The 15366-nt window shown below is 38.7% G+C and overlaps 1 protein-coding gene across 1 annotated transcript; it reads right to left on the bottom strand.

Moving 5' to 3' along the window:
* Nucleotides 1-421: 421 nt before the first annotated feature.
* Nucleotides 422-13435, bottom strand: zgc:123258 (uncharacterized protein LOC641502 homolog). The gene is given in 24 exon segments (XM_034680726.1): nucleotides 422-910; nucleotides 1607-1642; nucleotides 4409-4569; nucleotides 5259-5303; nucleotides 5306-5338; nucleotides 5633-5732; nucleotides 7505-7551; nucleotides 8020-8078; nucleotides 8320-8393; nucleotides 8633-8652; nucleotides 8655-8691; nucleotides 8693-8714; nucleotides 9603-9625; nucleotides 9627-9705; nucleotides 9885-9981; nucleotides 10073-10150; nucleotides 10153-10226; nucleotides 10336-10399; nucleotides 10402-10467; nucleotides 10568-10664; nucleotides 10993-11129; nucleotides 11132-11174; nucleotides 11461-11571; nucleotides 13081-13435. Coding segments are annotated over 24 exon segments (1581 nt in total). The 5' UTR covers nucleotides 13135-13435; the 3' UTR covers nucleotides 422-886.
* Between the last annotated feature and the right edge of the window lie 1931 nt (nucleotides 13436-15366).

The following is a 15366-nucleotide window of genomic DNA, read 5'->3' as shown; positions in this document are numbered from 1 at the left end:
TCCTCAGGGCAATAAACACCTGTAACCATTTTATATTCAACCTGACATTCATAGTAAAAGGGGACAACCTCAGAGCAGAGTCTACAGGGAAACTTAAAAAACAGCCAGGCAGAATTAAATTTATATTGCTTAACACTTTACAAAATTGCATTTTATCCGTAGCTGTTTCATCTCCATCATAGTAGCATCCTCTATTGTTGCTGAATTGAATCTAAGCGCTTATTGATTAATGTTGGCTCTGCGTGGAGTCCTGGCTGCCTCACAGATCATAAAACCCCCATAAGTCTTTTAAAAATGTGTCTTTCCTCTAAACACTTGGAATGGAGTTTTCTCCAGACATAGCAATATGTTACTGCTTGACTGGAGATGTGTGGTTTGACTGTGTGGATGATTTCAGCTGGGCAAGTAATATACAAGAGCATCAAATACAAGTTGTTGATTTTAATATAAGGCATTGAAAGAAATCACATCTTACAAACAGGTTACACAGAAACCCCAGAAGAGTTATCAAAAATCTATCAGACTGTGTCTACAAGGGATTAACCCCCCCCAGCCCAAAACCCGCCCCAATGAAACTGTCAAGCTGAATATCATAAAGTGCTTTCTCATTTGCTTTTTGCAATAATCACCAAGGCAAAGTCATTACATTTTGAACATGAACTTAACCGGCCCTATAGGCACCAGAAAAGCCTTTCAACCACTTAAAACATCAGTTCCACCTACACAATATATACTGTATGCATCCTAAGTATTCACAGCTGTGAAATGAACCATTACTGTTTTTTAAGTTTCTGTTGATTAATTACACGTGTTCCCTTGTTCTGGAGATGTAATATAAAAATGTAAAAAGAAATCCTCCAGGAGTTGGGTCAGCAATTTTCTCCCTCTACGGTGCACTCAGTTCTTCCCTCTACAGAAAAGGGAAAAGAGAAAACGATTAGGTCTCAGTTTTGCAGTCTTGGTTTGCTAAATACGCAGCGAAAGAGAGGGACAAATACAGGACCAATTTGTAATGCGTACTGCATATACAAACACCAGACCACAGAAATGACACATTTCAAAATGCATGCCACAGCTGCTCAGGGTTAACTGCAAGCACAAGCATGCAGAAGGAGACCATGACCATGTTGGTAGCTGCTTAAATAAGGAGTGACATGAGCGGTACAAGTCACTTTGGTTGAACAGCATGGATGAGTTGAGAAAAGAGATTGATGAAACAAACTGCGAATAAAATAAACTGCAGAAAGGAAGAAATGAGGTTAATGGTATTCCAGGGCCATGGCTTGACACAAGTCCACTGTGGAGAGTCGCTGTGAAGCTCCCCAGATGCATCTCAAATTTGTCTTTATCAATTAGTGACACCCAGTGTCATTTAATGCAAGCATTGAACAGTCCAAAGTAAGGCTCTCTCAGTTCTTTCTTTATGAAAATGTACGGCATATGTGTGGTCTTTTAATATCACACTGACCCTGGAAATCAGAGGGTAAAATATCAAAAGAATAAGGGGATGAATGAAGCCGATAAGAAAAGACAAGTCACTGCAGTAAGCAACTGTAATATAGCAGGAGAGATGCCAGGGGAGAGCTGTGGGTTGGAGGAGGCACACCTGGCAGCAAAGGTTTCCTGGATGAGTCCAAGACCTGGTGAAGAGGAAGCCAGGTCGACTTTTCAAGTTTCAAGGTTAATTTATTGATTGGTACTACAACACCAAAGTTGGGCAACAGAAATGCAGGCTGTCATTTCTTTCTGCTACAAACAAAGCAAACAAAACAAGCTATTGTTTTAAGCTCACAGTATGAACCGAGGATAATGTTAATGCTGATAGTCTGGTGATAGAGCAGCTGACACTTGGGGGCAGATTTAGTCACCTATACAATCCTCTGTAATGCTACTTTGTCATGTCTGAATGCTTCTATTGCTCCTCAGTGACACCAATTGGTCTTAAGAGCAGTTAATGAACCAAGGTGGAGAAGTGAGATGTCAGTGATTGGCTCTCCTAATGCTGTTTCCAAGGAGCCTTAAACTCTCACTGGAAATGGATGAATGCCTTTTCTCCTTTTTCTGAAGTCTATCTTTCTCTTTTTGGTCCTTCATATTCACAACACATTCTTGTCCATGTAACTCTCAGATAGTCCAGTAGCTCACTGTAAGAAATATTGTGGACAAAAAGGGAGGGATGCCGATATTATCGGCATTATCGGTATCAACCTGATATTGGCTTTAAAATGAACTATTGGAAATCAGCCAACATGCCGATATAATTAACTGATAAAAATGATGGGCTGCTGCACACATGTTGGGCTCATGTTTTAAGTTAAATTTGAATTTAAGCAGCAGTCCTGTAAGGTACATGTAGCTGACTAATTTAGACACATTTACTGTCAAAGAGTAACCATTTTATTTATGTGGGTTTAATTGCTGTACAGTTGCACTTTTCACATGTTCCCTGAGAACACAGGTTAGGTTTACTTACCATGTCAAATGTGAAATTGGCCAAATTTGCCCTGGTTGTGGGTTTTGTTATGATTGTCTCAGGGAGAGCATCATCCAAGTTTTAAGTAGGATGTATCTTTTTGATTAATTTTGTTTGAAAGCAATTGTCATAAATAAATATGCAGTTTTAGTGTATTAAGTATTTTTCTTATTTTGCACAAGAAATTTATATTACACAACAAATGTGATAAGAGTATCACCATAATACTGTATGCTAATTCCAATACAGAAGAGAATTGATGATCTCTGCAATTATGTGTGCAGAAAAAAAATATCGGTAATCGGCTAAATGAGTTGTAAAATATCAGCATATCGGATATCGGCCAAAAAAAATATACCATGCATCCCTACAAAAGGTATTGTTTTTATGATTATCAAAGTATATCAACTACAACTTTATCTACCCGACCCTGTATATTTATGCAGGCCATTTCATAAACGTTAACAGAAATGGGGTAAATCTTAATACATGACTCAGTCACTGCTAGCTGAAACTGCACTGAAACAAAACACCAGCTTCCAGCACAGGGAACTCATCACATGGATGGATGAACTGTGACTTTGACAAGTTCTCTGTGATGGATAATCTACACAAGGGAAATCTGAAATCTCAATCTGAAAACCCAACTGGTTTTGAAAAAAGACATGGTAATATCTTTATAAATCATTAGTTTATCCTCTTTATCAAAGCTCCTGTGAAAAGTTTTAAGCTGGTTATGAAATTAATACTGATGCCTCTATATGATCTACAGAAGCCAAAGAGACTACTGTCAGCAAGGTTATTTCTACACAGTTATTTCAATGACTGTGAATGCTGCTACAGGGTAGGTATCAAACAGGGTGACAGACAGCCAATGCCAAGACAGCCTTTTTTTTTTTACATTTTCAGCAAAAAAAACATTCGCATATATCGTACTATTTGAAAAAAAAAATACAGGAAGCATTTTTGTTGATAATTACACACTCAAACAAGTACAGGGTAACAAACAGCAAAGAGATAAGAGGAGCCACTTCGTCCACTGAAATCAACACAAATCAAAAGTTCCTGAAATGAGCTCCTAAGTTTCTGCTTAAACACACCAGCAGGATAATTGATGGTCAGAGGTGTTATAATATTCCTCTCCTCAAGTATCTATAAGCTCTCTTGTGCTCCTCATATTTAATGTCTCTGTTCAATTACACAAAAATAAATCAGTTGTGTAGGCTTCCGTAAAAATCAGTCTTTATTTCTAATTTAGTGTCTCCTCCTTTTCCTTGCAGAAAATAATGGAATTTACACGCTTTCAAGTCCTTGCCTCTCTTTTCTATCCCTGTCAAGTGAACAAGACTTGATGCCTCTCATCTCCGGCATTATTTCTGAGAACGGCATCATGTATCCACTCAAATTTTTTTTCTTTCCTTTCTTTCAACTTGGTTGCCTTGGAAGGAGCTTCTTCAAATTTAGTCCAAATAAGAAATCATTAATCTCTCTGACATATCTCTGCCTCATGTCACTTAACAACACATCTATTATCAGAGCTACATGCTTGGGAGGAGGCAGATTCCTCCTGGCACATATAATTGTTCTCTATCTAGTCTTACTGGTTGGCGGACTTTATGTTCATCTTCAAAGTTTAGAAAATCAAGTGTTCTTATCTTAAATTTTGTACGAGTTTTTATATGATTCTGGTCCATTCAAGTAATGTCTATTGGTCTCATGTATGTATTCTAAATGATCCATGGCCTAATCTGGTTTATTGTATGCATCATTGTCACTGCGTTGTGTGCTGTGTATTGTGGTGGTGCATTATGATCTCATGATGCACTTAGCTTATTCTAGATGTCTTACCAAAAAAAAGCCATCACTGGGTGCATCACTAACACTCACTTCCCATATCATGAGACACAGCTTAAACTCTCTTTCAGGTCCTCTCACCGTACAAAGTTCCTGTCCAGAACTGTTCTCATCTCTCCCCTGCACCCTGCCACCACAAGCAGACGTTATCAGTGTAAAGGGCACCAGGTAGAGTAGTGCAGGCTGACCCATGCCTGACAGCAGCATCACGGCAAATGTCACGATCATTCCCAGCAGATAGGCTAGAGGAAATAAGAGACAGACAAAGAGAGTCACAATCAGAGTATGTTGGTGAACTAATCAGCTGTTCTGTAGTCCTCTAAAGCCTTGTTTCCACCCAAGCGGTTCAGTTCGGTTTCGTCTCGGTCTGGCACGCATTTTGTGGCGTTGCCATTGACTAAAACTGGGACAGATCCCCAAATTACCAAGCTGTACTGTCCCACTTTTTGGTACCCTTCTGTTGGGGTGCCAGACATACCGATCCAACCCCAGAAGGTGGAGCTAGAAACACTGCAGTCCGTTGATTGGTCGAAAGAATTGTCACTTCCCATGCAACAGCGGTAATAAAGAACACTTACACGTCGCCCACCAAGTAGGGCACGGCTGGCTGTGGAAACGCAAACAGGATCAGGCGTTACCGATCCGACCCGTACCAAACAGTACTGATCCATACCAGACCACTTGGAAACAAGCCATAAGTAGAATCATTAAAAATACTCTTATGATACAAATGTCAATTAAATATTGTCACACGTAGTGTTTATAAATGTCTGATGTATGATTTTCTTGAATATGGAGAGAAACCAAGGCATATTGTTCACTTAGAGATTAAAGCTATCAAGAGTGTAATGAAAACTAACTCGATGATCTTTTTTTTAGGTTTAGAGAAACTGGAGGTTTTTATATTAAATGACATGGAGCTGTGAGGTACCTGTGCAACAGCTCAAGAAGTAGATCTTCTTCCTGCTGTTGATCACACGTCAAACCTGCTGCAGTAAGCCACCAGGAGACCTGTTGAACCAATCAAGATGCAGAGGGTTATTTACATCACACTTTCTGTATTTATTCTCGGCAAAGAAACAATACCACCAATCGCATTTCTGCTTATACGCTAGCTGGTTGAGAAGCTCAGCTTAAATATTTAACTTATGAGTATTGAACTGGGACATTATAGATTTCCTTTTTTCTATCTGTCCTCCGTGGGCTCATATTGGTTGAAACACTGTGGTTCAACTGCCTGACAACAGCTGCTACTTTGTCTGTATTCAAAATATTAACCAAGGATGGTGAAAACTTAACCCTCACCTGGAACAATGATATCTCCGTATCCCAGAATGGAGAACTGCATCCCACACAGGTTCTGAGCCCAAGCTGAGAACCGTGGGACACGCATTACGACTGGCAGCTGAAAATAAAACATGTGACATGTTTATGATCACATAGAGGTTCAACAGATTATTTGTGTTGTATGCACCGCAACACAGTGGGCTGTTCATTCTGTGACACTGACTCAATATGACTCTTAACCTCCTGTTAATGTCCTAACCAGGCACCATCAACTCATATTGATGTATACTGCTTCAAAATGTTGTTTTGTTTTTTTCTTGCTCCCATCGGATTGACATCTCAGCTACACCTCCACTTTCTCTCTACATGTGTGCTGACAAAACACCAATGCACACTTTCACACAAGTACTTGCAGAACACACTGTGTGATGTTGAAACAGGGTTTATACACAAAAGGTGTGTGCCTCTTTAGTCTAATTCCCAGAGAATAAAGAGACTCTAAGGGCAAAGGTGCTCTAGCTTCAGCTTTCCTTTAAAAGGCTTAACATTCCTCACTGAAGTATCTGGGCTGCTCTCAGTAAAAAGCAACATTCATGCTAAAGCCACATTCTTAAACCCTCTGTGTTTTCCTAAAATAAAATCAAGACACTTTTATATTAACACATACAAAATGTACCCCTTTGATGAGCTCATCTATTTTACAAACTGCAGCACTATGAAAACGAGTTCGAACATGGATTCAGATTGAGATGAAGTGCTGTGTTCAGAAAACTGCTTTGACTGATTTGTTCTGGATAAACCACCTGACACTCACATGAGAGTGTGTGTATCATTCCCTTGCACTTATGAGAACAGGTTAGGTGTATACCCCTACTCTTCACAAAGAAGTTAATGGCCGTTTAAAAAAAACCCAATAAGAAAGGCACTAAGGCAACTAAGTTGCAACTACAATTCCAAAAAGTAAGGACACTGTGCAAAACTTCATTTAACTTTCCAGGCATCGGGAACAGGTTAGCCTCGCAGTTCAAGCATGCGCCCCATGTACAGATGCCATGGACCTCTGTACGCAGCCGCTGATTTCAGTCTTTGCTGCACGTCTTCCCTAACTCTATACTCCCCCTCTCTTAAGCTGTCATATCAAAAAGGGAAAAAAATACACAAAAGTAACTTAATAATTAAAAATAATAATTTACAGGCATCAAGGCATCAATATTAAAAAAGTTGACAAGGTTGAACATTAAATATTGTGTTTCTGTTCTTTTTTCATTTGTTATAAAATTACTTAAAAATAAACAACAACAAAAAAAAACTGTAAGAAATTTAAATGTGGGGCGCTGTTGGTCTAGCGGCCCAAGCGCCCTACATACAGAAGCTATAGTCCTCGTGCAGAGGTTGCCAGTTCAACTTCCGCGCGCGACCATAGCTGAATTTCTTCCCCCGCTCCCTACTCCCCACATTTCCTGTCTCTCTTCAGCTGTCTTATCAATAAAAAGAAAAAACGCCCCCCTACGCCCCCCTACGCCCCAAAAATACAACTTTAAAAAATCGAAATGCTGATTTATAATTATTTTATTTTATAAAGTTTTACCACAGTGTCTCAGGGGTTTAGGGAATATGGGTTGCTGAAACACCATAAAGGGCGGGCACCAAAAACATGCGGTATAAAGAACTTGATACAGAGTGTTGTTTTTATGTTTCAAGCGTTTTTGAATGTGAAAATAGCATTATAATTTATTGTCTGAATTTTTTCATCTGTTCTGTTTTATTTCCTTCTCTCATTGTAACTAAATAACAACAATAACATCAATGTATCTGTGTTCCATGCATGCAAATATAGACTACGATAGGATTCCCTTAAGAAGAGTAAAAGGGTAACAAATGAAGTCTTACTTTCTCAGAGGGAGTCTGGGGTTCAGCAGGGACTTCCACCATGTTACCTTGTGTCTACGACAGACCCCACCCAACCCCAGCCTAGAGTTAGTCAATCAGTCTATAATACCCCGCAGGGCAAAAAACAACAAGCAGCCAGGATGTTAATAAAAGCCAGAACAAATGAGACGGGGAAAGCCACCAAGCTAGCTTTAACCTTGTTGTACATGATATCACCCCTGCATGAGAAACTGCATACTGCTCTTCTTGATCCCAGTCACTATCAATGAGTTTATTCACAGGTGGGTGTTACAGTCTTAAGCCTTAAGAAATGATTGTGACCTTGCTTTTGGAAAAATAAGCTTTAATTTATTTGATCTTTTTCCTTTAGAATTAAAGACATTAAACCTAATTCACGACAGAGGTTGTACATTGGATATGGAATTTGACAAAAGTAAATATTTTGAAAATGTCTTGTGGAAAACAGTTGGTGGAGTTGTCCCCTTCAGTAACGAAAGTAATGTGAAGGGACTTACCTTCTCTCCGGAGGCATCAGGGGCCAAGTGCAACCTGAACCATAATGCTCACACCTTCTAGTGACAGAGGAAGAGATATCAAGCATTCATATCAGGTTTCTGCTTTATAACCAGCTTTCATCTCTGATATAATAACAGAGATGCAAAATGTTTCCAATGAACTGATGTCTGTGTAGATATGAAGGGGTTGGAGATATCAGCAGAGATATGGAGGATTGGCTAAGAAAACAGTAGCAGCTCAAACAAAAACACTCCACTGCTCCTGTATGACAAAAAAAAACCCAAACATATTATCATACCTTGGTGAAGAACGGAGTGATGAAGACGAAGAAGACATCATACACAAGCAGGAGGCTCAGGAGAATCACACAGATCTGGTTGTTTGTGGGGGAAAAAAATAGATAACTATTACTTTAAGCCGTGTTTATTCAAATACAATGCAATCTGGACTGATGGGACAGTGTTAATATACTGATGGAAGAAGACTGCATAAAATGGACTTATTACAAAAACCTTGTCTTCAAAGATCATAATACAAAGACAAAAGTACACTGAGGTGCAAAGCTAGAAGGATGAGAGAAGGGATTTCAGAGAGGGGCTCTAAAGGAGGTACCTTGAAGTTGGACAGTGAATGGTCTTCATGAAGTTAAGGCAGAAAGCGATGCCAAGTAGATTCCTGCAAGATCCAGATCCATCTATAAGGACACAAAAAGATGTTTCACTTTGTGCTTTAGCCTTGGCGTGTGCGTACGCAGAAGGAAATGCATTGAGTTTGACATGATGAGAAATAACACAAAGCCTAGAGAACTGAAACATACACAAACTGATATCTAATGTGTTGATACATTTTAACAAGTTAAAGAAATTATTCAGATTGAGTGTTTTGCTTCAGGACAAGTCTCTGAATGTCCTTAAGTGGCCCAGCCAGAGTCCGGACTTGAACCTGATTGAAAGACCTGAAAATAGCTGTGCACTGACGCTCCCCATACAACTTCATCAAGCTTCAGAGGATGTGCAAAGAAGAATGGGAGAAACTCCCCAAATCCAGGTGTGCTAAGCTTGTAGCATCATACCTAAGAAGACTGGAGGCTGTACTTGCTGCCAAAGGTGCTTCAACAAAGTATTGAGTAAAGGGTCGGAATACTTATGCACATGCGATATTTGAGTTTTATTTTGAACTAATTTGCAAAAATTTCTACAAAACATTTTTCACTTTGTTATAATGGGGTATTGTGTGTAGATGTTGAGGAGGAAAAAATGGAATCAATTTTAGAATAAGGTTGTAACATAGCAAAATGTAGAAAAAGTGAAGGGGTATGAATAGTTTCCGAACCCCACTGTATGTCACTGTGGCATCATTAAGAAATAGGTCAGTCATATTGCCTACAAACATGTCAAACTTGCCAACACTGACTTTGGTGTTTTACAGTCCAAACCACAGATAGGATGTGGGTGTTCTTCAAGATAACTTTAAAACATTAACCCCTCCTTTTTTCACCACACACACACACATGGTCCTCTAAGTACAACAGAGAGACACACTTTATTTTTGCGTTCTCTATACTTGCGTAACCTTGCAGTACCTGTCCTCATTTCTGTAGACGCCCCCAAACCACAGCTATGCTGATGCATACAGCAGCCAGAATGAGAGACCTCACCGAGAAGGTCCAATTCCGGACAGAGAAGCTAGAAAAAGACACAAGCAGTCATGTAAAGAGAAAGCTTAAAGCTGTCAAGACTGGTTTCATTCAGAGAGACACACACAGCTGTTTCACATTCACTTTGATAGGTTACTATGAAAGCTGTTCATCAGGTTATATTAATACATAATTGCTCAAGATATGCTGACAAAGAGATGCTCATACTTCACTGTGCCACAGCCTATCAGGTCCAGCACTGCGTCTGCACAGCTGAACAGTGCAGAGGCAGATGCCATGCAGAAGATAGCAATGATGACGTAAACTGGTGAAGAAATCAAAACAATGGTATGTAAGCAAATATAAGACAGTCCCACTGCTTCAGAAATCACAAGAGTTGGTTTTGCACCACTCACCAAGGATGTTGTAGAAGAAGTACATGAGGACCAGCATCCCACACATCAGGGCCACGAAGAAAACCACTTTGAGAGGAGATACAGGAAAAGCTCCCCACTGTCTGCTTTGTTTTCATCACTTCCTCCCCCTGCAAAACTACTGCTCAGTCGCTCCCTGCCCCCCAAAAAACACAAACATGTTTCCTTTAAAGTCTTATTGTGCAAACAAAATGATAGTATACAAAAGTAAAGATAAGCTCGTATGCACAGCAGCAGTAACTCACTTCTCACATGCCCCACTCCAGTAGCCACCCAAGACGATGGTGACGATGGAAATTAGTAGCATACAGCTATGCTTGCATCAATTTTTGGGTTTGGCGGAGCATAAAGCTTCACCTGCATCCCTTCACCAATACCTGAGGACAAACACAGACTAAGTAACTCCATATTCAGCTGAGCTCCAACATCTAATCCACCTTGATTAAATAGGCTGTAACAGAAGAAATGAGTAAAGACGTCAGACCTGCTGTGCCTCCAGGAAGTCCCTGTATCTCATGAGAGCCAGAGAAATCTGGACTTTAGCATACTCAGAGTCATTGGCTGATGGAGTGATCTGAAGAGAAGGAGAGTACAAAGAGATTTTTAGCATGCAGATTGATACATGTGGGTAAAGTTTATTAATACAGTTCTTAAAAATATTTTTAACTGCCAAACTATATTCATATTTACATGGAAATCCCCCACACCACACTAACTTCCTTGTTTATGAATCACTTCTGCTGTGACTCTCTCTGGTTACGTTTATGGAACTGACCGCAAGTTTTATGGTGACATCAAACTGACAATAAGGAAAGATAATTAGTCCTCTATGAGATATTTAAAAACACTGAAAATGTCCTCCCATTTAATAAACGAAATACAGATTGGTGTAAGTATCATACCAATGAAGTGTTGCTGGCAATGAGCAAAGCTTTAGCACCAAGGCTCTGTGCAACAACAGCTTTCTGGCTGAAGTCACAGTCCCCTCTCATCACCACCACCGCTTTGTCCTTAACCTCATCAGGACTGATTCCTGAGTATTACACAGCACAGTGGAGGTCAGGTTCACCAGTGGATACTGCTCCTGAAAAAGGGAAGGTGATATTGATGAATGAAATGAGAGGGCGATCTCTTTAGTTTTCCAGTCATAACTTTGACAACACAACAGAAGTCACCACGTTTACCGCTTTTACAGTCAAACAACCTAAGTCTACAAGGCCACCATCTCTACTTCTTACCTCTTAACTTTATCTATTTCAGTGCTCATGATACAAACAGAGAGAAAAAACACATTAGAAGTTGGAGTTACTTTCCTGTCTGTCCTAAAAGTAAAAAGTCACAACAGAATACGAATGAGAATAAAAACTTACAGCAGCATCAAGGGTTTGTGACAGCGGGGTCCAGGAGTGATTGTGGACGAGGCAGTACTCCCTCTGTGTGTTTTCATTTGAAATGTGCAAGATGGCTTCTTGGCAGTTTATCTGTTAGAGAAAAAAAATATTCTTTAGAGTTTTATAATGACTGAATAAACTCTACTACTACAACATTATGCATTTTGAAAATGTATAGTTATTTTCCTGCTAATATCAGTGTTATTACCCTTTTATTAATGTTCTTTTAGGGGTTATTTTTATTTTAAAACAAAGGAAACCTGTAAAACATAAAGCTGGACATCAGTTGTCTTTCAGTATATATGTGATGTGATTGTTGGAGTTGGTTATAATACAAGGGGCACCAGTTAAAATCTTGCCTAGGGCACAAAGTCAGTTAGGGCCAGCTCAGCCTCATACATATATTTTGTATGGTTAATGTATGGTTCAGGTTAATGCAAGGACAATACACTGCTGCACTGTGATCATTGAAAGTCTAAATTACTTACAGTAGCCCTATTCAATTAGCGGCCCGAAAGCAACCCTTGAGTGGCCCGAAGCAACTGATGAGTGATTGTGACTTGGGTCCGGCAAGAAAAAACTGTGCCCACTGTTTATTTTTTTGATTACATGCACTTAAATTGTGACTGTCTCAGATGGGACCAAATATGGACAGGGACAAACTATGTTTTTTATTATTTAAAAAAGAAGAAAATACCTCAAGTTCTGAAAAGTTGCTGTTGAGCAAGTTACTTTTTTATACACTTTCAGATATGACCAAAACAAAAGATTGTGTTCCTAATCTACACTTTGGTTTTTTTGTTCATATGCACCTTAACATGTGCTTGTATTTACCTGTCAAAATGTGTTGAAGTCATGTGTTTGAAAAGTAAAATTTAAAGGAGCAGTATTTCAGCATAGGTTTAGTTTAAGTACTGCTCTTTTATTGTGTTTATGCCCTTTTGGATGTGACAATAATGGATGTTAATAAACATCCAGTGTGTTTGTAATCTCATCTATTTGTTTTTCTTTTAAATGGTTAACTTTGCTCACTGTCTTCTAAAAATGTCCGGCCCAGCTCATGTCCTTAGTCTGAAAATCCGTCCCGACCAAATATTGAATTGAATAGCCCTGACTTACAGTAGATATCCAACCTTTGTCCGTAAACACATCCGTGTCACACCTTCGGGGGCATCTGAGAAAGTGTCCTCCGTCAAACTTCTATTTCAGTTCGATAAATAATATGAAAGAGGCCTGTGAGTTATGTGTTACATAATATAAGACTTTAGAAACTGTCTGACTTCTTCTCCATAAAGAAGTTTAGACTTCTTAAGGACACAGTTTGGTCTCTTGAACACACTGCAGTCATCTCGAGTGACTCACTGACCTAATATCTAAGCTAACATTGATTAGCTTGTTAACCGCAGCATTAAAAGGTTAAAATGAAAAAACCCGGTTCCTCTCACACACACATGATCACAGTGTGTTCTCCACACACTAATATCTCATCATTTTAAAGGTTTAAAGTAGATCTAGCTATCGTGTCTGGACTGAACATTGAGCTTTCAGGCCTGAGCTGCTAACGCTTCCACACTTTAGTTACTGTTTTCATCAACTTACCTGCGATGCCAAGAAAATGACCGAAAACACGACGATTCTGATAGATCTTTCCATTTTGGTAACATTCGCGTTTTAACAGAGTCTGTTGACACCAACAGACTGGCTTCTTCTGTGAGGCACGGAGACACTTGTTTCTCTCTGTTGCTCGTATCTTCAACGGGATTGTTTAGCTTGACATCATCAGCTGCTCGGTACTTCCTGGATTGGCTCGTGACACATGATGACAGGCTGACCCACTAGTTTCTGTTTTACCTCAGAGCGTCTCTTTCATCAAATAGAACAGCTTCGGTAATACATTCAAAAGGGTGTCCAATTAAGCATTCTGAGTTCCCGACTACCTATGATACACCTGTCACTCCTAAATGATTATGTATTGGATGTCACTCTCAAAGGTGTAATCAGTGGTGGACAAAGTACACAGCTTCATTACTTAAGTCAAAGTATAGATCCTCCTGGTCAAATATTACTCCAATACAAGTGAAACTGGCTCTGTCAGATTATTACTTGAGTTAAAGTACTTCGAGTATTTGCTTTTAAAAATACTTAAGTATTCAAAGTACTTCTTTAAAAAAAAGTAAAATGTTGTATTTTCACAATATATCAGTGCAGTGAAGAATACATAGAAGTACATTTGTAATATCATGTTTATCTAGAAACCATTACTTTAAATCTCTAAAACTATACCATGGAGAAAAAACAGTAAGTTACTCCAAGCACAGACAGCTTAGTTTGAAATGTTCATCCTGAATGAAACAAATGTTCTATAGCTCAACAAACTTTCTCAGGTTGGACAGTGAATTTTTTATGTTTGGGCAGAGTGGGAAACAGGGAGAACATTTGAAACGATACGTTTCATTCTTCATTTCAAAAACCTCTAACACGGGCTGAAGATATGGCCATGGGTGCTCAGGCGGAGAGTTTCTTCCCCCAGGCTGTCACTCTGATGAACACTAAACCATAACAGTGTCATACCTGTTGGATCAATACTCTCTGTAAATATACATGTAAATATACAATGCAACAATTCTCCAAGCAGAATTCCATATTTCTATTTATTTTTATTATTTAACTACTATTTTTTTAAATGTAAAACTACCTCTGCTACTCACCACTGCACTATTATCATATTATTTTAGCCTGTACGTATTAGTCATGCCTATTTGTTGTTCTTTTGTATTTATAGCTGATGTTATTGTTATTACATTTTTTTTATTATTTTGTATGTCTTATTCTTATGCCTTGTACAAAGAGAGCAAAGTTTACCTAAGTCAAATTCCTTGTTTGTTCAAGCATACCTGGCCAATAAAGCTGATTCTGATTCTGATTCTGATTCTAGCCATCATTACCACCTCTAAATGAACTGTCTGATCTGAGTGAAATCTGCTCTGTGTTTGCTCCACGTTCAACCGTGGAAAAGCACGATATAGAGGTATGTCTAAACCACTGAGACAAACAGAACTACATAAACACATTTTACTGTCTTTGGGATCAGATTTCAGAAAAGAGAAGGAAATTCATGAGCTGACTTCAAAGTAAAAGTAGTGAGTAACTAGAGCACTGATTGAAATGCTGTGGAGTAAAAAGTACAATAATTGTCTTCTGAATGTAGTGGAGTAAAAGTCATAAGTTTACTCAAAAAATGATACTCAAGTAAAGTACAGATACTCAAAAAATGTACTTAAGTATTGTACTCAAGTAAATTTACTCTGTTACTGTCCACCACTGGGTGTAATAGACTAATGTTGTTCAACAGTGATAGTGAGCCCTCTCATTTGTCATTAACACTGAATGACACCATAGCAGGATAAATGTTTTTCTCGTCTGGTGCTTCCTCTATAGGCACAGGAAGTGAACGTCTAACAGGGAATAATCACAAACACATCTCTGAATGTCTGTGTCAAAATCCTCTACTGATGATACCCATCAAAACATTAGTTATAAACAACATAAGTTATATTGTGGACTTGTTACTGAATGATCTCACAACTTTTACTTTTTTATACAGAGATGTGTTGTATGGATTTTATGAAATTAGCTGATAAGAACAAAAACGAAACACGATTAATCCTTTCACTATAATGGCTCAATTTAAATGTAATAAGTGCACTTAATGCTAAATAATGCAAATATAAAATGGGACTGTGCAATCTTTTGATCACTTGAATGTCTGGCTGTTCAATGCTGCATGTTTCTCTTTGTTTGTTTTTTTGTTATTTCTGTTTGTCTACTGTTTTTATGATTTTTTATTCTTTTACTACTGTTCTTTTAATGCATCTTTTTGCACTG

Source organism: Notolabrus celidotus, chromosome 3 (genome assembly GCF_009762535.1).
Source record: "Notolabrus celidotus isolate fNotCel1 chromosome 3, fNotCel1.pri, whole genome shotgun sequence".
NCBI classification, from domain to species: domain Eukaryota; kingdom Metazoa; phylum Chordata; class Actinopteri; order Labriformes; family Labridae; genus Notolabrus; species Notolabrus celidotus.
The sequence above is the reverse complement of the archived record's forward strand: the minus strand, read 5'-3'. Positions and strand labels throughout refer to the sequence as shown.